The following is a 25,958-nucleotide window of genomic DNA, read 5'->3' as shown; positions in this document are numbered from 1 at the left end:
CAACCTGAAGTGGAAAGACATGTGGGGCACGTGTGCTCTGTGCTGAGGTGGGAGGGTTGGATCCCAAAGGCGCTGGGGAGCTGATGAGGATGTGAGCAAGGCAGACAGAGTCAGATTCGTTTGGAAAAGTCACTCTGGCAGAGGGGGACACCAGGCCCAGAAGATACAAGCTTGGAGGTCCGCAGGCCAGTACAGAAGAAACAGGGCAACCTAAACAGGCACGGCCATGGGGACCAAAGGAAGTGAAGCAAGACTATCTCAAAGTTTCCACTGAGGGGCCCAGATGTGGGGGGCCCAATTCTGTGCCCCATTGGCTGAGGCCTGGTCCAAAAACCCGTCAGTCTAACTTTTAGGTTGGATCATCCTTCCTAAGCCAGACAGCCCTTTCCAGAGACGAGACCCCTGCCCAGGCAATGCCACCAGAAGGGACTGGCCTGAGCACTACTTACTTAAGTGTCTAGTTCAGTTTTATGAAAGTGGCCAGAACTAGATAGTAGGGCCACCGTCACCGGGAAGGAACTAGTGGCAACCAGCCCACAGAAGGCAACACCAGGCTCCAGCCAAGTGGCCTGGAGCCCAGGCGGAGCTATGGGCGGGCTGGGGGCACGGCGGCAGCGGGAGTGCATGGGCTGGACGAGGGCGGGACACAGCCAGGAACTCACCGTTTCATACACCGGCTGTGCCAGCTTCTCCCTCCGGCACCACTCCAGCAGGCACATCTTGGGGGTGATCTGGGGTGAATATGCTCGCCTGGAGAGAGGCGGGGAAGGGGTCAGGACCCACCGACCATCAGCACTGCATTCCTCAGCAGGAGCCTGACTCAGTGCCTGGAGGAGCTGCAGGAACTGAGACCACAGACTGCCGCCTCAGGGCTCCTGCTCCGAGTCCCTGAATCTCCTGCTTCTGTCCCACCTGCAGCTCAGGGTCTGCGTTCTACCTGAAGGGAAGATGGGCTTCAGCTGCTTGGGGAGGGGAATCAGGGTGGGAAGTGCACTCCAGCCTGGAAAACAGCCTTAAACAGCCAAGAAGGGAGGTACCATTTGCCTCTCAAGACAACCTCAGGAGGGAGTGTGTAGGAGTGGGGAGCAAGGTTGTCATACAATGGTCTCAGGCTCTAGCTCCACCCCGATTATGTCCCCTGAGTGTCAGTGGGCTCAGTGGACCCTGACTCCAGAGCCAGGTGGTGACATGGACAGAAGCACCGTATTCCAACTTCCCACCAGGAGCTCTCCCGGGGTATGACTGCCCAACAGTTGAGCCCACATCCCGCCTCCCAAGTCCCTGCCAGACAAGACTGACTCCTTGTCTGGGTCTGGGGACCAGAGAAAGGTTCAGATCCTAGATCACAGAGGATAAGGGCCAGGGCCCCATTTGAAGCTGAGTCACTGGCTGAGGCAATAATTGGCCTGAGGCTACTTCTGCCTAGAGACAGCACCACAGGCCTAACAAGGGGCAGTGAGGGGTGGACTGTTCAGCTAGATAAGGGCTCAGGGCCTGAGGCTCTTTTGGAGCTTCTTATGGGCAGCTAATTCCTGAGGACCAAGGTAAAAACCGGGGCTTCCCTGGTGACTCAAATGGTAAAGAATCTGCTTGCAATGCGGGAGACCTGGGTTCAATCCCTGGGTCAGGAAGATCCCCTGTAGAAGGAAATGGCAACCCACTCTAGTATTCTTGTCTGGAGAATTCCATGGACAGAGGAGCTTGCCAGGCTACAGTCCATGGAGTCACAAAGAGTCAGACATTACTGAGCGACTAATACTTTCACTACTTTTTCAGGGAGAAAACACATATTTTCAGTAACAGAAGGGGACAAGTCTCTCCAGATTGAGTTGTGGGAGGGGATGGGTCTGGAAAAAGGTATAGTTTAGTCACCCTTGGGACAGCATGCATACCCTGACAGCAATGCCTGGACTTTCAGGGACTGTCTTCTCCAAAGTGCCTTCTTTGGGTTGCTGAAAACTGAGAACAAGCGTCCAAAATAAAGGAGGCCTGTGGTCCCATGGCTTGGCATTAACCAGCCAGCTTGCTGGCCCAGTCAGACCTGAGGACTGGCCCTGGCCCAAGCTGGAGACCTACCGGTCAAACTTGATGGCCATCTTAATGATACCAGAAGTGTCTTCAGCTGGTTCCTCTGCTTCCTCTGGGCTCCTGGCCAAAAGTTTGGCCCGCCGGGCATCCAGCTCTCGTGTGGTCTCCTCATAGAAGGCACCAAGGCCAAAGGCCTCACTTTGAAGGGATGAGAAGAGTAGGGCAAGACCCTTAGTGCAGCCAGCGCTCAGGAAACTGCTGCAGAAACCCAGGGCCCGCCACTGAGAAATGTCCCCTACATGCACTGGAACACCACCAGGGTTGAGCCATTGGAAGGTGCTTCCTACACCTCCCTGTGATCAGCCTGAACTAGCACATGGAGAATGGAGCAGGTGCCCCCTAAGCGTGAGCACTGGAGAGCGGGCTGGGCTGGGTGGAAAAGGTTCCAAACGTCACTGCAGCCTTTCTTCCAAGGAGGAACACACAGGCAGGTGTCCCCAGCCGGCAGTGGGTGAGGTAAGCTACACAGACCAAACATTGGGGGTATGCACAGTCTCATTCTCACGTGGGCCCACGGGAGGAAGACACGGAGGCCTGACCACTGCTTGGTTCCCCACTTCCCGCCCTGACCACAAACAGTTAGGCCAAACATAAAAAGAGGTACCACCCAGAGCGACAGAGTGATATTCTTGAGAGTTATCCCCAAGCTCACAAGGTACTGAGGTCGAGCTGGTTAAGCCAAATGGGAGAAGGACAGACTGAGCACCATAAGCCCAGGGAGAGGAGGAAGGTTCTGGCAAGGCTCTTCCCTCTGGGAGCATCTTAAGGACTGGAGGCTGCCTGAGGGCAAGCCTGGTCCAGAAAGCCTTCTCTGGGGGAAGGAGGGTAAAGACAGCAAATGTGCAGGGGAGAGAGCATCCAGGCAGGAAAGCCCCGTACAAACACAGGGGACGGGCATGAGGCCAGGTTGTGATGGCCCCCAAAGTCTACCACCTGAATTGGAGCTCCAGCAGATCTAGAGAACCAAGGGGTGGCCTCTAGATGGGGTGAAGGCGTGGGCACAGGGGGTTCCATTCTAAGACCCCAAGTCTCCTAACCATTGGATCCTGGTGGCCTGGCATGTGATAGATCTGTGACCAGGAAAGCCCCTTCCTCCCCAGGGATTCCCAAGCCCAGCCCTCACCTTCCTCCATCCCACTGGTGCCCTAGTTTCCAAAATTCTGCTGCTGAGATCAGTCCAGGGATGGTAGGTTCTAAAGCTTTGCAAGTACCCCCATCTGTGCGGCAAAGCTGTAGCCTGCATCTGGATTCTGCAAATCCACCCCCAGGGTCCCCTAGTAGTCAGTTTAGGGCTCAGGATCAGGTCTGGGGCATGACAGCCTGTTGCCCCTCTCACCAAATTTCCTGGGAAGACTGGGCAGCGTGGAGTAACCTTCCCTGAGGTGATTCCAGCTGTTCTCGCAGCATCTGGCACAAGCAGTACTTGGTGTTGGTGTAGTGGTTGTCATACTGCACAGCCTGCGAGAAGAACTGCTGTGAGCCCCACTACTGCCCAGGCAGGCTCTGAGGCCTGCGCTGCTCTGACAGTGGGGAAAGTGGCTCCAAGGAGACCTGAGAGGGGCCTGGAGCTGAGGCCCCCACAAAACAGCCACCTCCACCTTGGCCATCTACTCCTCTGGTTAGTGACACAAGGCTTGAGGGTTACAGCCAAGGCCCCGGTCAGAAGAACACTCTACCGGACAGCCTGACCAAGGTCCAGATGTGCAGGGAGCTGCTCCCACATCAGCTACCACGGAAGACCTGCTGCCAAGTATCTTCCATGGCGGGGAGCAGGGAACAGCCAAGCGCTGGTGTGGCAGGACCAGCCCTAGGACAGGAGTGAGATTCCTTTACTCCTTATAACCCTGGCGGGCACCTGCCACTCCCACATCTTAAACAGCCTGTCTACAACTTCCCCCAACGTGGGAAAACCCAGCATCATGGACCAAGCATGCTCACATGTGTTATGAGCTCGACAAATGGGTATCACTACTCAGATGGGGAAATGCAGGCTCAAGGAGGCAAGTTGAGTGCCTGGGGATGCCCAGTGGAAGTTGGCCTGGCTGGGGAGGGCAGGAGAGCAAGGGTCGAAGGGTGCCCCAGCCCCCCAGAACCCACCCCTCCACCACTCACCCCCTACACTCTTCTAATCCCTCCACCTAGGCCTGTGTCTTCAGGCCTTGCCTCAGTGCGTCACAACAAAGCAGAGACCCAGGGGTAAGTCCCGGCCGGCGGCAAGGCCTTGACTCAGCTTGTTTGGGACAGAGGCACCTGGCTGGATCAGAAGCAGCCCTGCCTGTGCTGGAAAGCCACTCCCTTTCTCTGGCCCAATACACCCTCGTGAGGTGCTGCCAAGGGACGGGCTGTTCAGGAAAGATACCATCACCATTCAGCCAGTGAGAGAGCTTGGCTCTATTGACTGTGCCATCCCAGCCACAGGCCACCAGCCAGCCCACCTAGGCTGAGCCCAGCCCCTCACCTCTGGCTGACCCAGGCCGTCAGAGAACCTGGTGGTCTCTAACCTGGCCAATAGGACATCTGGGACCAAGGGGATGAAGGCTGCAGCAATGAGCAAAAGAGGCTTGAGAACAGAGGCTGCCGGCTCTGGGCACTGGCCTCAGGGCCTCCCCGACCCCCAGCTTGCTCAGCACTGAGGACACCCACATGTCATGGCAGCCACAATTGCCCAGGCACGGTCATGGCCTCCTGGGTGTCCTGACCCCCCAGGTGGGTGGGGGGCTTCAGGACTGAAGAGGAGGGGGGCAGTCTGCGGACCATTCACTGTCTCTGCCGACAGTCACACACACACAGCTAGTCACATAGTCCCACAGGGTGCCAGGGCTATGCCAATGAGACACAGTAGGTAACAAAAAACTCCTTTACAGGAAATGCCCTGGCACTATCATCACCATCCTGGTGAGAAGAAAAAGCTATTCCCCAAGGAAAGGGTTAAAGTTAGGCTACTTCCTGAATCAGAGGAAGTAGCCTAACTGGGAATTACATTTTGCTTTTTTTGCTTTCTGAGAATTACAAGAGAAGAGCTTGAGAAGTGATTATGACTGATGGCCAGGTGACACGTCTTTATGGACAGAACCTGTCAGCAACAGCCACTATGATGGCTACTCCTGGCTGTGGCTGCTGAAGTGCCTACCCACTGGCACTGTCACTGTGCACACGGAGGGCAGAGGGGTGACAGGGACTTAGAGAAAGGTATCATGGGTTAGAGGCCCCAACAGCATCTGGGATCCAGAGGCCCGTGCGATGACCCCCACACCTTGGAGGCTTTAGAAGAGGGTGACGGTAGGGCCATGACCCCCTCCCCACCAGCAGCCCACTCTTCACACTGCAGCCAGGAAAACCCAATGCCTCGCAACACAACAAAGAAAAAGAGAGGAACCACATGGGCTGCCGGGGACCGGAGGCTCACCCAAAGCACTTTCTGCAGAAAGCGGGCAGACAGACAGAAAAGTTTGTTGTGAAAAAGTGTGTAGACGTACATATCTGATGTACTTCTGCATGACCTCTTCCAAGGGCCGTGGACCCTCCTTGAGGAAGATGGACGGGTTCCACATGGCCGCCCGGGCCACCATCACTGAAGAGGCTGCCGTGGCTCGTCGGAAGTCCTCTATATCCAAATACCCTTGGATGTGGTCGTGAGATCCTCCACTGAAAAGCAACAGCCGGCGGAGATAGGGGGTTGGTGAAGGTAGCCCCAGCCTCGTACCAGCATTGTCAGAAACAGGCAACTCCTGGATCTGCTGCTTATTAAGTATGTGGCTTTGGCCAAGCCCTTCAGCTATGACAGCTTCAGAGACTGGAGAGCACAACACGCACCCTGCTGTGGGGCCAGGAACAGTGAGTGAGATGATAGAGTACGGCAGCCCAGACCGTGCCTGGCACTTCACAGGTACTCAGGAACATTACCCTCCCCAGCCCCCCATCCTCAACAGTGACTAAAGCCAGCCCATGTCCGAAGGACAGGTATCTGTACATGGATACAGGGATGACAGGAAAAGCCCCAGGCTGGGGCCCTACATGTCCACTAATGGCTGGATTAAACCCTAGAAAGGGAACAGATGCAGGGCGGTCGTGAGAGGAAGGAAGGAGGCCTGGTAAGGTCGCAACTTCCCTTCAGGCCATGCTATGGCCACTTGGAAACTGCTCTTTGCCTGTTTCATCAGGAGCCAGGTGGTACCCTCAGCTCAGAGACAGCACTGTGTGTGGGATGATGGGTGGAGGAGCTCTCTCGGGTAGCAACAGCATCTAGGGTCTTGAGCAGCCCCATCCTCTCTCCAAGCCACCACTAACCCACCTTGGCCTGGGCAAAGTGGGCCTGGCTGCCACCACCACCCCCACCCCTGCCTTAGCTTCCCACTCCCTGACTCCAGGCAGGCAGGACTTCCATCAGGGCTTTAGAACATCTCTGTTTCCAACCTGCCATTGGGCAGGAACAGGGCTGAGCTGGACTCCCAACTGGCTGACACAGGCCAGCTCCCTGGTGACACCAGGACACTGCTGTCCCACTGCTGAGCCGGCAGGCTGGTCATCAGTCCCTGACACCTGCCAGGACCTGGGCTTTGGCCTGTGACCTGCCTCCTGGCCCTGAGCCGCGGCTCTCTGTGCTCTGGCATGGATCGCCTCCCCCTACACCCCACACACCTAGCCCTGGTGTGACGCCACCTTCCCCGGGGGCCTTTCGGCAGCCCCTTTCTTGCTCTCTCCCTAAACGCTCCCACCTCGACCCTTCCATCAGAATGCCCTGGGCTCCTACCTACCACATACTTATGTCGGCTGCTCGCCAGAGGTCAAGGGACATGACCAACACTTTTCAGCCTTGTTCCCAAGTTCATTTTTGCCACATTCTTGTCTTCTTTTCCCTGAGGGTCATTTTTCTGATGCTATCTCATTCCATTTTCTGTTTGTCAGTTAAAGTCCCTCTGAGTAAAATGAGGCATGAAAGAACAAACAAGGAGGAAGGGAGGCTTACTTGGCTATGACGGGAATGGAGAGGGTTTCGGCGATGGCTTTGATGGCTTCGCAGCTGACAGGGTGCTGGGGCCGCTCCTCTCGCTTCCTTGGAGATAAAGAGATGGGGCTGGGGGCTAAATGCCAAAGGCTGCGTCACAATGAGCCCCAGTGATGTGAGCCAGGCCCGACAGTCCTCCCTGCTGGCACTCAGAAAGGCTACGTGGCCAGCAGGGACAGGGCTCCAGGCTACAAGGCAGGGCTCTCCCTGACCCCAGCTGCAGAAGGCAGGGGCAGCATGGGTACACACCGCATCCAGCCCTCAGAGGCCCGCAGGTGAGGCGTGGCTATCGGGAGCCGATGAGGGTGGTCACACGGCCACCCCCAACTTCTCCTCATCTCTGCCAGAGATGAGGGACACAGCCCTAAGAATGCTGCCCCTACTGTCCTGGTCTTGCCCTTCCCGGGGGACAGGGAACAGCTGCCGCCACTCAGACGGGCCACTCCCACACAGCTGCCTGTGCTGAAGTCAAGCTGGGCAGCTGATCCTGGGGAGAGGCAGCTGGCACGGGCAGGCCACAGACCAGGGCTGTCACCAAGGGTCACGGGAAGGCGGGGCCACAGCCCGAGGCCCCTGAATCTAAGATCAGCTGCAAGAAGTTCCTGTGTATGAGTGAATGAGTCTTAGGGATGCTAAGGTAAACCCCAACCTGAGCTGTGCTCACGGGCGAACCAGATGGCCGACCAAACAGCCCTTGCCCAGGCCCTGTCTATGGTGTCCCTCTGCTATACTCCTCAACCAAAGTGTCAGGGCCCCTGGGGCCCAAGAAAGTCCCATCAACCCAGCCTCCACCTCCACCTTCCCACACCCCTAGCAGCCCAATTCTAACCCATCCTTAACAGCTTTGATAGCCAGAAAGTCCCTCTTTAAACTTGCCCAATTCTGTCTTCCTAGTCTTCCCAATTACTGGGAAAAAGGAATAGCTTTATTTATTCAGGGAACACCATCTGCCAGGCACTATGCCAAGACTGTATATTCACAATCTCGTAAAAGCTTTGCGACAACCCTATAAAGCAGAAACTATCTTAATTTCCAAATGAGGACTGTAGTTCTCAGAGAGGTTAAATAACTTGTCCAAGGACACACAGCCAACCAACAGCAGAACTGGGATTTGAAGCCAGGCATCTGAGCCCAGAGCCTGCTGCCTCTGGAAGGGGTGTGTATGTACAGGTGTGTGGCTTTTCACCTCCCCCTGCTGGCTTCAACACACACAGCTCTGCTTTTCTCTGTTTCTATATGTTGAAGTTCTGGGTTCCCTTCTCTGAAAATGCTGTAATAGACACACCTGCAAGAAATGGGCTGTTCCTATAAGACCCTTGAACTCACAAGGAACATCATTCAGAAGGGAGGTCACTCCAGCTGACATTTGCCAACCTGGGATTTGGTACACAAGTACATCCTGGACATAGGGAGCAAGTTCGACTGGGAAACCAAGGATAGCCTTCAGCAACACCTCAGCTCTCAACAGAGAACACATTCACTACAGACCTGAGGACTGTTTAAAGCAGTCCCTGTGACAGCTGGTAGTCCAACGAGGGCAGACAAAAGAGGTGGTGCCTATAAAAGAACAGCGGTCTGCCTGGGGTCATTCGGGAGAAAAGCTAGAGCTGAATGTAGTGGAAAGAAAATGAGATTCAGAAGCAGAGTTCTAGTTCCACCACTTCCTGACTGCACGACCCAGTTTTGAGCAAATCACTCGATCTCTAGCATTTGCACATCCTGAGGGTAGGGGCATTTCTCCTTCCCTTTGGTATGTCTGTATCTCTAAAGCTCAGTGCAGTCTCTACCACACAGTAGATGCTCAATGAATGAAACAAAGAAAAATGCAACCCAGAAAGGGTTGGACTACCCTCCAGATTCAGCGGGGGTCAAAGAGCTAAGCAAAGAGCTAGGCTGGGTACATAGAAGAGAAGCTGGTAGGTGCCTGGGGTCTGGTGAAGAAGCATCAAAATGGCTGAGGACCTCCCTGCAAGTCGGTCACTAGCAAGGGGACAACTCACCTCCCGTGAACCGCGATGGCGGCAATGCCGGTCCTCTCTATCCGTTTCACAAGGCTCAGGGTGTCTTCCAGCTGAGGGATGGGGCCACACAGGGTGGTTACTGCAGCCACACAGGGAGCAGCTGCCAGCTCCCAAAGTGGGCTCAGATCTCCCCACTCCTCCAAACCTGACTCGTCCCCTCAGGAATCATTCACACCCCCCGACCAACATCTGCAGAGAAAATGGACCTTCAGGTGTAACACACCATCCTTACCGATGGCAGGATGCGAATCTTGCAGGTCACAGGTCTGCGCGTCCCTTTCACAAGAGTGCTGAGGATCTATGGTAGGGGAGAACACAAGAACATCTGCCTCTTCCAGAATAATCACCACAGCTGCTTGTACCGATGAATTTCACTCCAGACCCGTGTGGCCCACTGGCAAAGATGCATTTATGTCCATGTATGGGTCCATGTGAATGCATCTGTTGCACACCACCTACATGGAAGCTCCGTGAAGAAAGGAGCTCACCTTTTTTCTCCACTAGAGCCCCAGCCCCAGCAGTCCCTTACCTGGTTCATAGCAGTATACGTGTATTTGGTAAATGAATGAGTGAGGGAATGAATGTATGGTTGGGTCTACATACATGCCTGTGCAGGACACAGTGTCATCCTTTGCCAGGACAAGCATCAGAATCAGCTGGAGAGCCTAAGAAATGCAGCACCATAGATTCCACCTCATCTTTCCTGAAAGGCCGGGTTCAGGAGCAGGGCTTAGGAATATATGTTTTCAAAAGACTCTGTCCAACATGGTCTCTCCTCAAAATGATTCTGAGGCCTAACACTGGTTGAGAACACATGGCTCACAGCTCCATTCCTGTCTGAAGGCATGTTCCCTGAGTGCTGTGCCAGGGTCTGCCAAGTGTAGGAACAGGAGAGCTTGAACAGGTCCTGGGCCCTGTCCTCCCTTTTGGGGAGTCAGATATACAGCAGAGAAACTGGGAAAGGAAAAGACAACATTGTCATCCTACTTAAAAGGGTTTATTTTGCACATTAATTGCAAAGGACTCCAAAGACAGATCAAGAAAGTCACATAGGAAAGTGTCAGGGAAGTAACAACACCAGATCAAGAGTCAGAGACCAAGAAAGGGGTAGATGACACTGTGTGTCTGTGACCTTGCTATCTTTATCTTCTTCCCTCATCAAAAATTTTGGGCCAGGAAAGCTAGAGGGAAGGTGATCCCAAGAGCCCTCTTCCAAGAAACTAGATCCCTGTCCAGCAGAGCAGAGGAGACATTCAGGCAGCCATTGCCAGTCTGGTTCTAGACAGGAGGGGGCAGCAGACAGCCGGGTTACAAGAACCAGCGAAGGAGGCCTCTCTCAGGGACAGGCTAAGGCAGAGCCCTCCAGGAGACATTGGACCAAGAGGCTAGGCTGTTAGGACAGATTACAGGCAAGACAGGGCCTGCTGGCCCAGGTGCCACTTAAAAATAGTTAAGACAGAAATGAAGTGAGCTTCTGAGGTGAGCTGCGAATTCTGCTGCCTCTTGTGTGCAACGTGCCCAAAGAAGGGCAGTGGTGAAGACAGAGCTAACAGCATAGGTGGGAGAAGCCAGGAGGCCAGAGGATAACGGAAATGCCTGTATATACATGTTGTGAAGAAAACCACCCCCTATTGAGGCCCCTCCCCTAAGGGTGGACACCCACAACTGTCCACATACACTCCAGCCTGCAGAAAGGTGTCTGAGGTAATTTTCTGTGCCTATCCATACCCAGGAAAAATGAGAAGGCCCTAAATCACAAATATGCTGGATTTCCTAGACCCCAGAGACAGTGGGGCTGGAGGAATATACAAGGTTGAGCTGCTGACATGGCAATGGCACCTCTTATCAGTGGTGCCGTATCCCATGTTGTTAGCATGTGGGAGGCATTAGTGGGGCTTAAGGCCCAGAGACAGAAGTGGGAATGGAGGAGGAAAAGGAAATCAAAGTAGCTAATAGGAAAAGCAAGGAGAAAGCTAGTGAACTGACAGAGAAAAGTCAAAGGTGCATATGGTGTGACAGAAAATGTTACTCCCACATGCCTTGGCAGCTCACAACACTGGGTGGCAAACATCAGTCTGACCCTAACGCCTTGGAAACCTGGCCACCAGAATCACAGGGGAAGGGGACCAGAGGGGACTAACTCAGCTTACCTTGTATGGCCCTAGCTTGGCTTGCTCTCATACTGACGGTGGACTCTGTCAGTGTGCTGGGGACCCATTGGGAGAGGCCAATACCCTATGCCCCAACACATGTGGCCACTGAGCATGTCCACAACCCACAGGTAGCCTGACCTGTGCTCTCATGATCTTCTCAGAAGGAAGAGAGGCATATAGAGGTAGTTCTAAATGAGTTCTTAGGGCCCTTGGCTCTCGGCTGACACGTCCCTAGCCCTGGGCTTTTCAGGAACACCAAGGCTGCTGCAGGATGGCTCAGGAGTTCCTGAATCTGGCTGCATGTCAAAATCACCGGGAAGTCTTTTAAAAACCAGACCCTGGTGGAGTGAGTGATTCTCTCAATCTCAGGGGAGGGGAGGGAAGGTGCTCTCAACAGCTCTAGCTCACAGGCACGCTGAAGAGACCTCTTAAGGGCAAGACTTACCTTCTCGATTTTGTCAGGATCTGACAGAAGGGCAGCTCCCATTCCTCCCTAAGGAAAAGCACATACAGGAGGCTCTTACAGCTGAAGGAGGGCTGCTCCTCCCTGTGGGATGGCAACCTGGCAGCACCTCAGCACCTGCCTCCCAGAAACCAAGGTCCACTGGTGATCAGCATTTCTCCTGGGCAAGCAAGAAAGCAGCAGCATCCGTGCCCACAACACCAGGGATCAGTTTGACGAATTCTAAAAGCCGTCACTCTGATCCCCTTAGCAAGACCCGCAGGTCTACCTGGAAACAGGTTCTAAAAAAATCATTTTTCAGCACTGCCCATTTCCTACCAAGGGTTTCAGTGCCTTAACAAACTAAACCCCACAAGCTGCCAAGCCTCTTAAAAAAAATAAATGGATTGGTCTTCCTTTGAAATGAGATCGAATCCACCTTCTTCCTGTCCTACCGTCACTCGCCACCACTGCCAGCAAAGCCACACAGAGGCACACGATCTGCAATAATGTCCAGGCCCTGCTCCCCTGCCAGCAACAACGGCCTCCCAGTCCTGAGCACTCAGCCCAATGTCAAACTCTAACAAAATCCCCAACTAATGGAAACCAACAATCCCCAGAGCCACTTAAATGTCAACATGAATAACAGCCGTTGTCTCTTGATGGTGAGATTACTGATGATTTTCCTGTTTTTGCTTTTTGTGTTCTGGGTTTTTTTTTTTTTTTTTTTTTGTCCTTTTCTATATTATCCAAGTTCTGGACAATGGTATGAATTACTCTAACAATCGGAAGAGGAGGGAATGTTAAAAATCTGAACCCATTCAGAATGAGGTGAAGGGAAGAAAGACAAATCCAATAAATATATGTTGTCAGTATATAAACTACAAACTAATGAATGCTCACGGAATGTGCTCAGGAGGTTTAAATTTACTTATTACAGTTTAATGTCATGTTTCAGAAATACACATTAGAACCAGAGAGAACACTGAACCAGTACAGACTGAGTCTGCATTTCAGAGGAGAACAGGAAGAGCAGGGCTTCTAGCCCTGGACTACCTCAGACACAACCTTAGAGGCCTTGAGGAAGCTCTGGCCACTCACCTGGCTCCGCTGTCCCTCACCTCACGCGCAATCCAGCCCTTCCTTATGGAATCGCATAATCTAAACTCTGGTCTCTCTGCTCCATCTCCAGCAATGGCTTTTCTAACTGGCATTTCTTTCCTTCCTCTCTCCTTCCCTCCCTTCCTTCTTTCCTTTCTATTTAACTTCTTAATTTGCTTTTTTGAATAGGCAACATATTAAAAATCTTAAAGGTTCAAAAGGATGAAGAGTAAGAACTCTCCCTGCTTAGAAGGAGAGAAAACTATTCAATTTATTTTTTAATATGACTTCTATTTTTGAACCACGAGAAGACAGCAGATAGTCAGCTGGCAGGGACTGGGTACAGCACACTGGGAGGTATCTGTTCTGACTGGTCAGTGCCAGTACTGTGACCTTGTTAATTATTTGGAGTGGCACCCCTGCAAGGGAACCTTATTTCTTCTGCAAAACCAAAGAAAAACTTAGTTTCCCTCCCCAGGGGAAACAAGTGTCACCAGTTTCTTGTGTATCTTTCCAAATATATAAAAAGAAGTGTAAATATACATATTAATTCCCTATTTCCCACACAGATATTGTGACACATCATATACGATTCTGCTCCTTGCTTTTTTCATTCTATGATGTCAGAGGGAATATTCCAACCATTTCAGCTCTGCTCCGTATACAACTCAGGTGCATGAGGGAATAATTACAAGGTAGCAAAACAGAGCCTGATGTTTTCAACTCCTTGCGTGCATGCTCAGCCATGTCCAATTCTTTGCCACCCCATGGACTGTATTCTGCCAGGCTCCTCTGCCCATGGGATTTCCCAGGTAAGAATACTGGAATGGGTTGCCATTTCCTACTCCAGGGGATCTTCCCGACCCAGGGATTGAATCTGCTTCTCCTGCATCTCCTGTGTCGGCAGGCAGGTTCTTTACCACTGAGCCACTTAGGAAGAGACAAGGGCAAAGTTCCACGATTCCTTGAAGCAGCTACCCACAAAGGTCCTCTGGTTTTCAAGTATCCCAAGGGCCTTTCCCTCAGGCAGTCTCAGCCTCCTGGCCTAAAGCAAGGGTCCTCAGGCCAACCAACTTCTGAGAGCAGACTCTGGGCAGAGGGCTATGGGGACAATCTGCCACATCTAGACTGCAGACCCTTGCGCCCTATGATCAGGTTTCCGAGGTGACCCTGCAGGAGTCGCTCTGGTGCCTTGCATCCAGTTAGCTCCAAGTTGCCCTTTACATCCTCTCCAGGCCACCTCTTCCTCCCGCAGTCCCAGTGATACTGAGACCAACCATCTTCTTGGCTGCCAGTCTACCCTCCCTCTGCCCCCACAACTCACCCCACCTCCCACTCCTAGTGTGATCATTTGCCAGCCAAGCACTGCCAAATTCAGCCCCAATTTGGCTTTTCTTCTCTCCATCCTTGGTTTCCCCTGTGGATTCAAGATACTCATCTCGGATATCTGTGTCCCAACCTCTAGCCTCTTTACACTTGAATCTATTAGACACATGGCTTCTAGATTAGCATTTCTATTTATAGAATATATTTGGAAAGACACACAAGAAACTAGCAACGCTGGCTTCCCCTGGGGGAAGAGACTAAGTTTCTGATCACAAGCCTTCTCTGTTCCAAAACAGGTCAGAGATATCTAAAAAGTCAAAGTTCAGTTAACCTGGTCTCAACCAAGATTTTCAATCACATGTTCCTCTGCTGCCTCTTCCCCTCCCAGTTCTCAACCCTCTGGTCAAATCGAGGTCCCCTGCTTCTACTTCATGTTGGCCTCCGGGTCCCAGCTTGTACCATACCCTTGGCCTGCCAGGTCCCAGGCCTCCTCCTCAGGGACCACATTTCCCCACAAGAGCCTGTGTTTAAGGGCTGCCCTTCTGTTCCTTTCTCAGAGCTCCCACTGCAGTCCTGTCTGGTCTCTTCTGATATGACAATTGGGATACATATATTGCATCCTCTAGTTTTATCATGAAAAAGAGCTCTGTTCACATTTTTCTTTTAACATTTACACCATTTATTACTTGGGCACGAGTGCTCTATGTGTGTGTGAATATTTATTTATGTATACATGTGTATGCATATGCACATCTAAAATTTTTCCTGGACTTTTCTGGTGATCCAATGGTTAAGAATCCACCTGCTGATACTGGGTACACCAGTTCGATCCCTAATCCAGGAAGATTGCACATGCCTCGGGGCAAGTAAGGCATTTTCATCTGCTCCAAACCACCTCCAAAACCACAATTGCACGTGCCTCGTTGCTCCCCAACTGCTGAGTCAGCAGGCCCTAGATCCTGTACTCTGCATCAAGAGAAACCATGGCAATGAGAAACCCATGCTACACAGCTAGAGTGGTCCCCACTCATTGCACTTAGAGAAAGCCAGTATGGAGCAACAAAGACCCAGCACAGACAAAAATAAGTAAATAAAATTAAAAAAAATTTTTCCCTGGACCATTTCAGGGTAATTTTATATATATCTCATAGCCCTTGACCCCTAAATATTTGTGTGTATTTTCCAATAGAGATATTCTTACATAACCACAGAAGTTATGAACTTCATATATTTTCACTGATACAGTACTTTTTAGCTCATCTACCATCATCTATATTCCAATCTTGCCAGCTGATCTAATAACACCCTCTTGAGTTTCTTGCTCATGAGTACAGGATGTAGTCCAGAGTTAGGCACTGTACTTAGCTGTCACCTCCAGTCAGTGCCCTTTAATCTGCACCCTACATTTTGTGAAGAATACAATGAAAGCAGTTTACCTTGGTGGAATACTCTTTAGGACAGCCCATGTTGACGTCAATACCAGCCACATCATTTTCTCTGGAAAAACATGAAGGAGGAAAGGTAATAAATATTCAACTTGAGGGTAGGACATAAAGTCAAAGGTATGGGTCTGTGCTCCTGAAATTCTTACTGGCTCTCTGAAACACACCAACCCTCAGGAACAGGAAATGAAAAATTCTGTCTCTAAAATATGCAACTGCCTCTCCTCCTGGGCAGAGCTCCGGAAGAAGACTATAAGGTGCTCACACATGTAGGAAAGGCTAGTTGTAGAGGATTCTGCCAGCTTTGAGTTGTATCAGATGACTCAAATATTGAGTGACAGCCACACGGAACTCCATCCCAGAATTCCAGTCCTAACTGGGTGGTGAAAGCCATTTGCCGATGCACAAAAGTGACCCGGGGACAAGAGCCCTTTCCCAGAGCACTGGTTCTGGTGGAAGTGGGGGGCTGTCTTGGTGTGCTCGGCTGCACAGTTAGCTTCCTCCAAACAGTCCTCAGACGTAGAAAGGACCCTTTCCTCATCATCTGGTACATACACAGTTACTTGTCTGTGACCAGCAGCAACTACTACCCAAGTTTCTTCTCACGTTCATTGTAATTAATAACAAGACCTAACAACTTCCCAAGCACTCACTACATGCCACATATTGCAGATATTTACATGCATCATCTCATGTACCCTTCCCTATAATGCCAGAGGGAGGTGGGACTATTGGTCTCATTTTATAGATGAGGAAACCTAAGTTCTCAGTGAGGTTAAGTAATGGATCTAAGGTCAGATGGTCAGCAGATAGCAAAGTCAGGATTCCAGCCCAGAGCTAACACAAAAGCCCATCTTCTGAACCACATTACTCTGCTGCCTTCATTAATTTAGAAAGCAGTAAGTCTTACTTACACTTCATGAGATTTAAAAGCTCAGGGTTCATAGTCATGGTAGTCTCCAGAAAGGAAACCCCATAAATAAACACTAACAAACAGGCTCCCACCCAAAGGTTCTCTGGGGTCCAGACACAGTGGGTTCACATCATACCTGGGGCAGCCCTTATTCACCACAAATAGAGAAGGAAATATGACCCTCTGAACCTGAAAACAGAAGGTAGTGGACTAGGAAGCAGAAGGGTGGTCACTTCCAAGGTCACAGGGAACAGTAAGATCTCAGGGCCCACAGGAGAGGCAAAGGCAGTTCCCCAAGAGGGAAGAACTTACACAAGCCTGGCCACAGCAAGGGCTCGCTCTGCATCTGAAGTCCCCTGGGAAAACAAGAGGCTAAATCAACCAAGGGCCTGACACAGTCCATATGCACAGACAACCACACTCAGGCACACGATGCACACATGCACGGGCATATACGGGCAAACACACACACACACACACACACACACACACACCAGCAAGTGGAGACCAGGTGTTATTCTCTCAAATAGCTAGCCCACTAGACTGGCTCACTGGAGAGTTAAGAAAATGTCATCCATGGTGTCAATACTTCAAAACATACAAAAAAGTTGGAAAGATTTTAGAGTGAACATTCATATACCCATCACTTAGATTCCACAATTAACATTCTTCTATATCTACTTTATCATATGGTTACTCATTGATATCAATTTTTAAAAAATTTTTGTTGTTGTTGCTGTGCACAGGCTTTCTCTAGTTGCAGCAAGCAGACTTGTGGTGGCTTCTTTTGTTGAAAAGCACCAGCTCTAGGGCATGCAGGCTCGCTAGCCGCAACGCATGGGCTTAGTTGCACCACTGCATGTGGAATCTTCCTGGACCAGGGATCAAACCCATGTCCCCTGCATTGGCGGGCAGATTCTTAACCACTGGGCCACCAGGGAAGTCCTGTTATCAAGTTTTTTTTAACAAACCTAAATGTTATCCAGGAAGTATTTCTGAAAAAATACTGAGAAATACCCAAAGTGAGAGACAAACAGAATCACTATGACCCTAACACAAATCCTAACCATTCTCTTTTTTTCCCTGGTTGTACTGCATGGCATGTGGGATCTTACTCCCTCAACCAAGGACCAAACCCATGCCCCCTGTAGTAAAAGCACAGAGTCTTAACCACTAGACTACTAGGGAAGTCCCAAAAAACTACTCTTGATTTAATTTCTTTAAATGGTAAATATATATAGACAATACAAAACAAAGACCATGATCTGAACAACTGATGCTAGGGAATAAAAACACATATAAGTCATGAGAAACAGATAATCCCTACAATGAAGGATATTAAATTTGAGACTGGAAGCATGTAATAGACCACTAATAGCTTGATTTCCATAAACGGTCTCCAAGAGTATAATCACTCATGAGCAGATCTCTGAAACCATTGAATGCAGGATCTTCAGGAAGACTGAAGACCACTGTATAATGGAGCCCAGGCACATAACACTCCCCCAGCCCAGGGCATGAGATGGGAAGTGCGCTTGGCCCTGGGATGTCCTACCATCTGGAAGACGACCTTGCTCTGCTCCCTTTCACAGGTGCGGAAGACCACTCGGTCATCAGGAGCAACAAAGTCCACTGTGCTGAGCGCCTCTGCAAGAAAACACAAATGTCTTTGTATTAATAGAAAAGCAAGGGGCAAAACATGTATCATTTCCTTGCCGTGGGCCTTGCCCATGGGCTGGGACAGGAAACAGGGGAGAGGCAGGGCACGGACGAGAGACCGGGGACGTCGCAGGAAGGCCCTGCCATCCCCTTTCCTGGGGAGAATGTGCATGGTCGGGGGGCCGGTGGCAAGCCTGTTGCCGCTGTCACACGTCCGTGCCCATGTCCTTCCCTCTGTCCCTGGTGACAGGGAGACGGATGATGGCATGCAGCCATTCACGGGCCCCTTGCCCTCTTTCTCACCCAAAAAAAAAAAAAAACGTGTATCATGATCCCAAGTGTGTGTAAAAAGTACACATCATTTCTCTTTGTGATTATTCTTCAAGCATGGGATTATGCGGAATTTTCATTTTCTAGGATTGGGAAAGGAGTATGTCAAGACTATACATTGTCACCCTTCTCATTTAATTTATATGCAGAGTACATTCTGCAAAATGCAGGGCTGGATGAAGCACAAGCTGGAATCAAGATTGCTGGGAGAAATATCAATAACCTCAGATATACAGATGACACCACTTTATGTAAATAAGTGAAGAGGAACTAAAGAGCCTCTTGATGAAAGTGAAAGAGGAGAGTGAAAAAGCTGGCTTAAAACCCAATATTCAAAAAATGAAGATCATGGCATCCAGTCCCATCACCTCATAGCAAATAGATGGGGAAACAATGGAAATGGTGACAGACTTTCTTTTCTTGGGCTCCAAAATTACTGCAGATGGTGACTGCAGCCATGAAATTAAAAGACGCTTGCTCCTTTTATTTCAGGAGTAATAATTTAAAATGCTATGACCAACCTAGACAGCATATTAAAAAGCAGAGACCTTTGCTGACAAAGGTTCATCTAGTCAATGGTTTTTCCAGTAGTCAGGCATGGATGTGAGAGTTGGACTATAAAGAAAGCTGAGCACTGAAGAATTGATTCTTTTGAACTGTGGTGTTGGAGAAGACTCTTGAGAGTCCCTTGGACTGCAAGGAGATCAAACCAGCCAATCCCAAAGGAAATCAGTTCTGAATATTCATTGAAATGACCAATGTTGAAGCTGAAGCTCCAATACTTTGGCCACCTGATGCAAAGAACTGACTCATTGGAAAAGACTCTGATGTTGGGCAAGATTGAAGGCAGGAGAAGGGGACGACAGAAGATGAGAAGGTTGGATGGCATCACTGACTCAACAGACATGAGTTTGAGCAAGCTCTGGGAATTGGTGATAGACAGGGAAGCCTGGCATGCTGCAGTCCATGGGGTCACAAAGAATCGGACACAACTGAGTGACTGAACTGAACTGATATCTACAACACTGAATTTCTCATAACACAAAGAAAATATATATCTAAAAGAATTAAACATGAAATCGACAAAACTTCAAGTGAACTTATTTTAAGATTTCACAAGCTTGTATACATTTCAAAAACCTCAAACAATACCACAATTCTCATTAAAGCAGAATCAGCCTTATCAATAAAGTATAAGCAAAACCATGATTTAGCACAACTACTTCCATTTGCAAAGTATTTACATGTCCCTTATCTTATTTGATCCTTACTCCAATCCTATGAGTTAAATAAAGCAGGGATAGTGATTTTCCTTTTACAGCTAAAGACACTGAGGCAGAGGTCATGTGACTTGCCAGAGAGTTGTACAAGACTTGTACAAGACTTGCTCTTGTACAGTCGGAGAGCAGCAGGGTCAGGATCAGTGCTGAAGCCACCCTGACCCCAAGGGGATCACCTGTACTACAAAACCTGGTGATTCATATGCCAGTAAGCCTTCAGGCAGAAGGTATTCACTGCCTGCTTCACAACTGGCAGTTTGTCATGGTCTCTGGAGAACAGTGACTATTCTCAAGAGACCATGATGGCGGTGGTTTAGTCACTAAGTCATGTTCGACTCTTGTGACCCCATGGACCACAGCCCACCAAGCTCCGCTGTCCATGGGACTTCCCACCCAAGAATACTGGTGTGGGTTGCCATTTCCTTCTCCAGGGGATCTTCTCGACCCAGGGATCAAACCTGGGTTTCCTGCATTGCAGGTGGTCTCCTGATTTGCAAGCGGATTCTTAACCAACTGAGCCCCCAGGGAAGCCCTACTCAAGACAGCATGGGAGCCACAAAATGACACAGCCAGGCAAGGAGCACCAGAGGACACTGACACCCAGGCAAAGGCAATGTTAGCACAGCCTGGGCATGACTGGGCACACACACAATCCTAGGACCACAGCTGCACTCACCATTGACAACTCTCTTGCACTGAAGCATCTTGAGGTCGACCAGCTCCTGCAGAGGAATCAAAGGGCACATGTCAGTCCCAGACACACAGGTCCTGGGTACAGCAGGAAAGACCAGTGATCCTGGTTGCAGGGGTAGGCAAGAAGGCCAGTGCATAAATGGGCAGCACTGAGTGACCTATGCTTATGAAAAGGGCTGCAGCCAGGCCGAGCTTTGGCTGAGAATGAGTCGGGGAAAGTGAGCTGAGTGAAAGTGAGAGTAAGCTGGGGCTGCTACTGCTGGGATCCCAGCCCTGGCAGCAGTAACTTGTCCCCCTCGGGATTCCTCAAACCCTCTGCCACGTCCACCTTCATGGCTGGACCTCTTCTCTGTATGCTAGTTACAGATGCACCCGTCATTCCTTTACCATTAGATGATGAATACTCTGAGGAAGGTTCTGGATTCACACAAAGGTGGGCTTTGAGGATCTGAGAGGAGGAGCTAAGGCAAAATGGCCCTTGAAATGTCTTATTTTCTCTTCTGTCTCCCCATTATACCCAAAGAGCCTCTGGGGCTTGGACACAGTCTCATTCATCTTTGTGTCCCTAGCGCCCAGCACGTTACAAGTTCTTACTGAACATCTGGTGAAGCTGCTTCAATGCCTTACATGCAGCAGATGCTCAGCTGATTGTTAGGTGGAGAAATTAATTTCAATTGTCACCAGTAAAACCACACATGTGCCTGCTCACCCACATGTCCTCAACACTATTGTTTATCAGTTTTATTCATTTTAGTCAGTTCTTTGGTTATAGTTAGAACTTCTCTTTTTTTTTCACTGTTATTTCCTTCATTGGTGAAAACAAACATTGTTTTTCCATGCGATAGAGTTTATCATCTGTGCATCTTCCTACCAAACTGACTTTTACATCTATAAAAGTTGTGCAGGAAAAAAGCTATTCTTTGTCAAATAGGATATTATTTTTCTACCTCAATTATCACAATTATTTTTTTTATATCCATGTCATTCCCTCAATTTTTATCATATATAACATTTATTTTTATAGAAGAGACAACTCGAATTTTGCCACAAACAATGCTTTCTAGTTCCCAAATCTATCTCCATCACAGTTAAGAATATAATTTGAATTGGCTTTTATCTTCTTGGTAAAACTAATTTTGCCTTTTTAACTTACCTGATAAGTAAGGCCATTTATAAGTCAGTTATGGTCTCCTGTACTGCAAGCGGATTTTTTTTTTTTTTTTTCAGTTCTACCAGTTTATTTCTACCAGCCCATCTCCCTCCACCCTCCTCATGTATGCATGCTCAGTCATGTAACCCCATGGACTACAGCCTGCCAGACTCCTCTGTCCATGGACTTTTCCAGGCAAGAATAGTGGAGTGGGTTGCCATTTCCTTCTCCAGCAAGCAAATTATTTTATTCATATGGCTACCAAATGTTTGAACAGCATTTAATTTTCAAGTGCCTTATCATGTATGGGCTTATTCTTCCTTTTTTGTCAGATATTATTTTCCTATATCTCAACTACGGCCTGCTACCTTCATCTCCTCCATTCCACCCTGCCAGGCTCCTCTGTTGATGTAATTCTCCAAGCTATTTGCTTCTCTAAGGGATCTTTCCAACCCAGGGATCAAACCTTGTTCTCCTGCATTTCAGGCAGATTCTTTACCATCTGAGCCACCAAGGAAGCCCCTTAGAGATGATACCAAAAGCACAAACAACAAAGGAAAGTATTAGATAAATTGAACTTCATTAAAATTAAAATTTTTTGTGCATCAAAGGATACTATCAATAAAGTAAATCAATTATAATTGTATAAAATTTTAAAAAATTAAAATGAAGTCTTAAAAAAATAAATAAATGAAAAATAAACTGAAAAGACAATCCACAGAATGGGAGAAAATATTTGCAAATCATGTATCTGTTAAAGGTCTAATATCCAGAGTATATAAAGAACTCTTATAACTCCTAGAATAAAAAAACAATAATTTTAAAATGTGCATAAGATATGAAGAGATATTTCTCCAAAAAAGATATATAAATGGAAAATAAACATAGCAAAAGATGCTCAATATCATTAACAGGAAATGCAAATCAAAACCACAATGTCCATAATGGGGAGAATTTCCTGGCAGTCCAGAGGTTAGGACTCTGCGTTCTCAATGCTGAGGGCCTGGGTTCAATTCCTAGTGTGGTAAAAAATAATAAATAGAACCTATCTTTAAAAACAAACAAACAAAAAACCCCACAGTGAGATACCATTTCAGAGCGACTAGGATGGCAACAATTGCAAAGAAAAAAAGACAGAAAGAGACTTCCCTGGCAATCCAGTGGTTAAGACTTCACCTTCCAATGAACAGGGTACAGGTTTAATCAGGGGAATTAAGACCCCACATGCCTCAGGGCCAGAAACAAACAAACAAAAAAACCCATAGAAAACAGAAGCAGTATTGTAACAGATTCAATAAAGACTTTAAAAATGGCCGCACCCAAAAAAAAAAAGAATGACTTTATTATTAGAAAATATCATGAAGTATTTGAGAAGTAATACATCATACTATATGAAACTTTCAAACAGTTATGGAGAAAATACATATATTAGAGAGAGAGAACAAATTATAAAACAAATCAAGCAAAATGTTAACAGTAGGTCAATCTGGGTAAATGGTATATGGATGTTCTTTGTCCATTCCTGCAATTTTTTCCATAAATAATTTCCTTGTAAGTTTTAAAAAATTACCCATTCTGGGCAGAAGATTTGAATAGAAATTTATTCAAAGATGATATACCAATGGCCATGAAGCATACAAAAACATGCTCAATATCATTCATCATCAGAGAAATGCAAATCAAAAGCACAACAAGCTATCACTTCACACCCATTAGCATGATATTAAAAAAGAAGAGAAAATAATAAGTGTTAGGAAAGATTTCAAAAACTGTACACTGCTGGTGGGACTGTAAAATAGTCCAAAAGACAGAGAAAACAGTACAGAGATGCCTCAAAAAATGAAAAAACTACCACACGATCCAGCAAATCCTATTTCTGGGTATATACATCCCAAAGAACTGAAAGCAGGATCTCGAAGAGGGATCTGCACACCTACATTCACAGCAGCACTATTCAAAACAGCCAAGAAACAAAAGCGACCCAAATGTCCATCGACAGATAAATGAACAGATAAGCAAAATGCAGTGCATATACCATGGAATATTATTCAGCCTAAAAATGGAAGGAAAACCTGTCACATAGTACAACACGGATGAACCTTGAGGATATTATGCTAAATAAAATAAGTGAAAGTCGCTCAGTCGTGTCCAACTCTTTGTGACCTCATGGACTATACAGTCCATGAAATTCTCCAGGCCAGAATACTGGAGTGGGTAGCCTTTCCCTTCTCCAGGGCATCTTCCCAACCCAGGATTGAACCCAGGTCTTCCACATTGCAGGAAGATTCTTTACCAGCTGAGCCACAATAAGCCAGTCACAAAAAGACAAATATCGCATATTTCCACTTACATGAGGTATCTAAAGTATTCAGATTCATAGAAACAGAAAGTAGAATGGTGAAGGGGCTATGGGGAATGGGGGAAAGGGGAGTTGTTTAATGGGTATAGAGTTTCAGTTTTGCAAGATGAAAAGGTTCTGGAAATCTGTTTCACAACTACTGAACTGTACACTTAAAAACAGTTAAGATGGTAAATCTTATGTGTTTTTTACCATAAAAAAAAATTTAAGTACTCATTTTGGTAATCAAGGTCTCTAAAGGCCACTATCTTCTCCCTTCATCTTGCTTATTAAAGGCAGGTGTTCTCTCACATCTGGGCCACTAGAGTCCCATTTTATTTTGGTTTGTTGTTTATTTATTTCATTTTTATTGGCGTGTAGGTGATTTACAATGTTGTGTTAGTTTCAGGTGAAGAGCACAGTGAATCAGTTACACATATACACATATCCAGTTTTTTACATTCCTTTCCCATATAGGTCATTACAGAGTATTGAGCAGAGTTTCTATTCTATATAGTAGGTTCTTATTATATAGGTAACCTATTTTATATATAGTAGTAAAGCTGAAACTCCAGTACTTTGGCCACCTCATGCGAAGAGTTGACTCACTGGAAAAGACTCTGATGCTGGGAGGGAATGGGGGCAGGAGGAGAAGGGCACAACAGAGGATAAGATGGCTGGATGGCATCACTGACTCGATGGACGTGAGTCTGAGTGAACTTCGGGAGTTGGTGATGGACAGGGAGGCCTGGCATGCTGTGATTCATGGGATCACAAAGAGTCAGACACGACTAAGCAACTGAACTGAACTGAACTGAGTGTGTATATGTCAATCCCACTCTCCCAATGTATCCCCCTCTCTTTGCCCTCTTGGTAACCATAAGTTTCTTTTCTACATCTGTGACCCTTTCTGTATTGTAAATAGGTTAATTTGTACCATTTTTTTAGATTTCACATACAAGTGGTAACACATGATATTTGTCTTTCTCTCTTACTTCACTCAGTAGGACAATCTCTAGGTCCATCTATCCATTGTAATAACATTTTACAATGTTACAATAATATTTTTATAATAATAGGAATAAGTATGTGACATCTGATTAACTCCTAGAAAACTCCGTCAATAGGGCAGACTTTGGTGGGGAATAACCTTAACCTTTGCTGAGCTGGTTCATCCTTTCTTCACTTACAGCTGCAGAGGAGCCTGTACACATGGACTACCCGAAGTCCCACACTAGGTCCTGAGAGGTGGATGAAGTGATTTGACTAACCTTACAGATAGGTCGGTCACCTCATGTGAACACAGAGAGAACATCACAAGGCTGACCTGCAGAGCAACTCGGGATCCACCAGGGGGCACCAGGCACCATGCTGTGCCTTTCCCAGTACTCAGGGCTCAGTTCCCAGAGATCGATCTGCTCACCACAAGCGGGGGCCAGCTGGCCTGCATGCCTGCCTGTCTGACTCTGCTCCACAGGAGCTAGGTCTGGATAAAGGGCCTATTCTTCCCAAATTCACTCTTAAGCCCTCTCTTCTTTTCCTTTTTTAAAAATATTTATTTTACTTATTTATTTTGGATTCGCTGGGTCTTAGTTGCAGCATGCAGGCTTCTTAGATGCAGCATGTGGGATCTAGTTCCCTGACCAGGAATTGAACCTAGGTCCCCTGCATTGGGAGCACAGAGTCTTAGCCACTGGACCTCCATGGAAGTCCCAGACCCTCTCTTCTTTCTACACCCTTCTTTTTAATAAAACTTTTTATTTTGAGGTAATTGGAGGTTCACATGCAATTGAACCTGAATGTGAGATCCTGTGTACCCACTGCCCAATTTCTCCCTATGGTAACGTCTTGCAAAGCTTAGTAACAATATTGCAACCGGGATATTGACACAGAATAGATCCATCAGCACAAGGATTCCTTGTGTAGCCCTCTTATAGCCACAGTTCTCCCTCCACAGATGGCTCTTCAAGATGGAAATGTCAGAAGCACTTGGGTAGTTTCTTTAACCTCTTACCCC

The 25,958-nt window shown here is 48.1% G+C and overlaps 1 protein-coding gene across 5 annotated transcripts in view; it reads right to left on the bottom strand.

Annotated features, from left to right (window-relative positions):
• Positions 1 to 25,958, bottom strand: part of DUS2 (dihydrouridine synthase 2) — a 32,097-nt gene that overhangs the window by 1,274 nt on the left and 4,865 nt on the right. For all 5 annotated transcript variants that reach the window (XM_059876605.1, XM_010814447.4, XM_024978091.2 and 2 more), the window contains 12 exons: positions 20,437 to 20,482; positions 18,047 to 18,138; positions 16,804 to 16,847; positions 15,573 to 15,633; positions 11,713 to 11,760; positions 9,347 to 9,412; positions 9,094 to 9,164; positions 7,055 to 7,141; positions 5,565 to 5,733; positions 3,425 to 3,546; positions 2,077 to 2,226; positions 663 to 750 (listed from right to left, as the gene is read on the bottom strand). In XM_059876605.1, coding sequence (XP_059732588.1) covers positions 663 to 750; positions 2,077 to 2,226; positions 3,425 to 3,546; positions 5,565 to 5,733; positions 7,055 to 7,141; positions 9,094 to 9,164; positions 9,347 to 9,412; positions 11,713 to 11,760; positions 15,573 to 15,633; positions 16,804 to 16,847; positions 18,047 to 18,138; positions 20,437 to 20,482 — 1,044 coding nt within the window. The remainder of the gene's footprint in view (positions 1 to 662; positions 751 to 2,076; positions 2,227 to 3,424; positions 3,547 to 5,564; positions 5,734 to 7,054; positions 7,142 to 9,093; positions 9,165 to 9,346; positions 9,413 to 11,712; positions 11,761 to 15,572; positions 15,634 to 16,803; positions 16,848 to 18,046; positions 18,139 to 20,436; positions 20,483 to 25,958) is intronic.

The sequence above is a fragment of the Bos taurus genome, chromosome 18, assembly GCF_002263795.3.
Source record: "Bos taurus isolate L1 Dominette 01449 registration number 42190680 breed Hereford chromosome 18, ARS-UCD2.0, whole genome shotgun sequence".
Classification (NCBI taxonomy): domain Eukaryota; kingdom Metazoa; phylum Chordata; class Mammalia; order Artiodactyla; family Bovidae; genus Bos; species Bos taurus.
The sequence above is the reverse complement of the archived record's forward strand: the minus strand, read 5'-3'. Positions and strand labels throughout refer to the sequence as shown.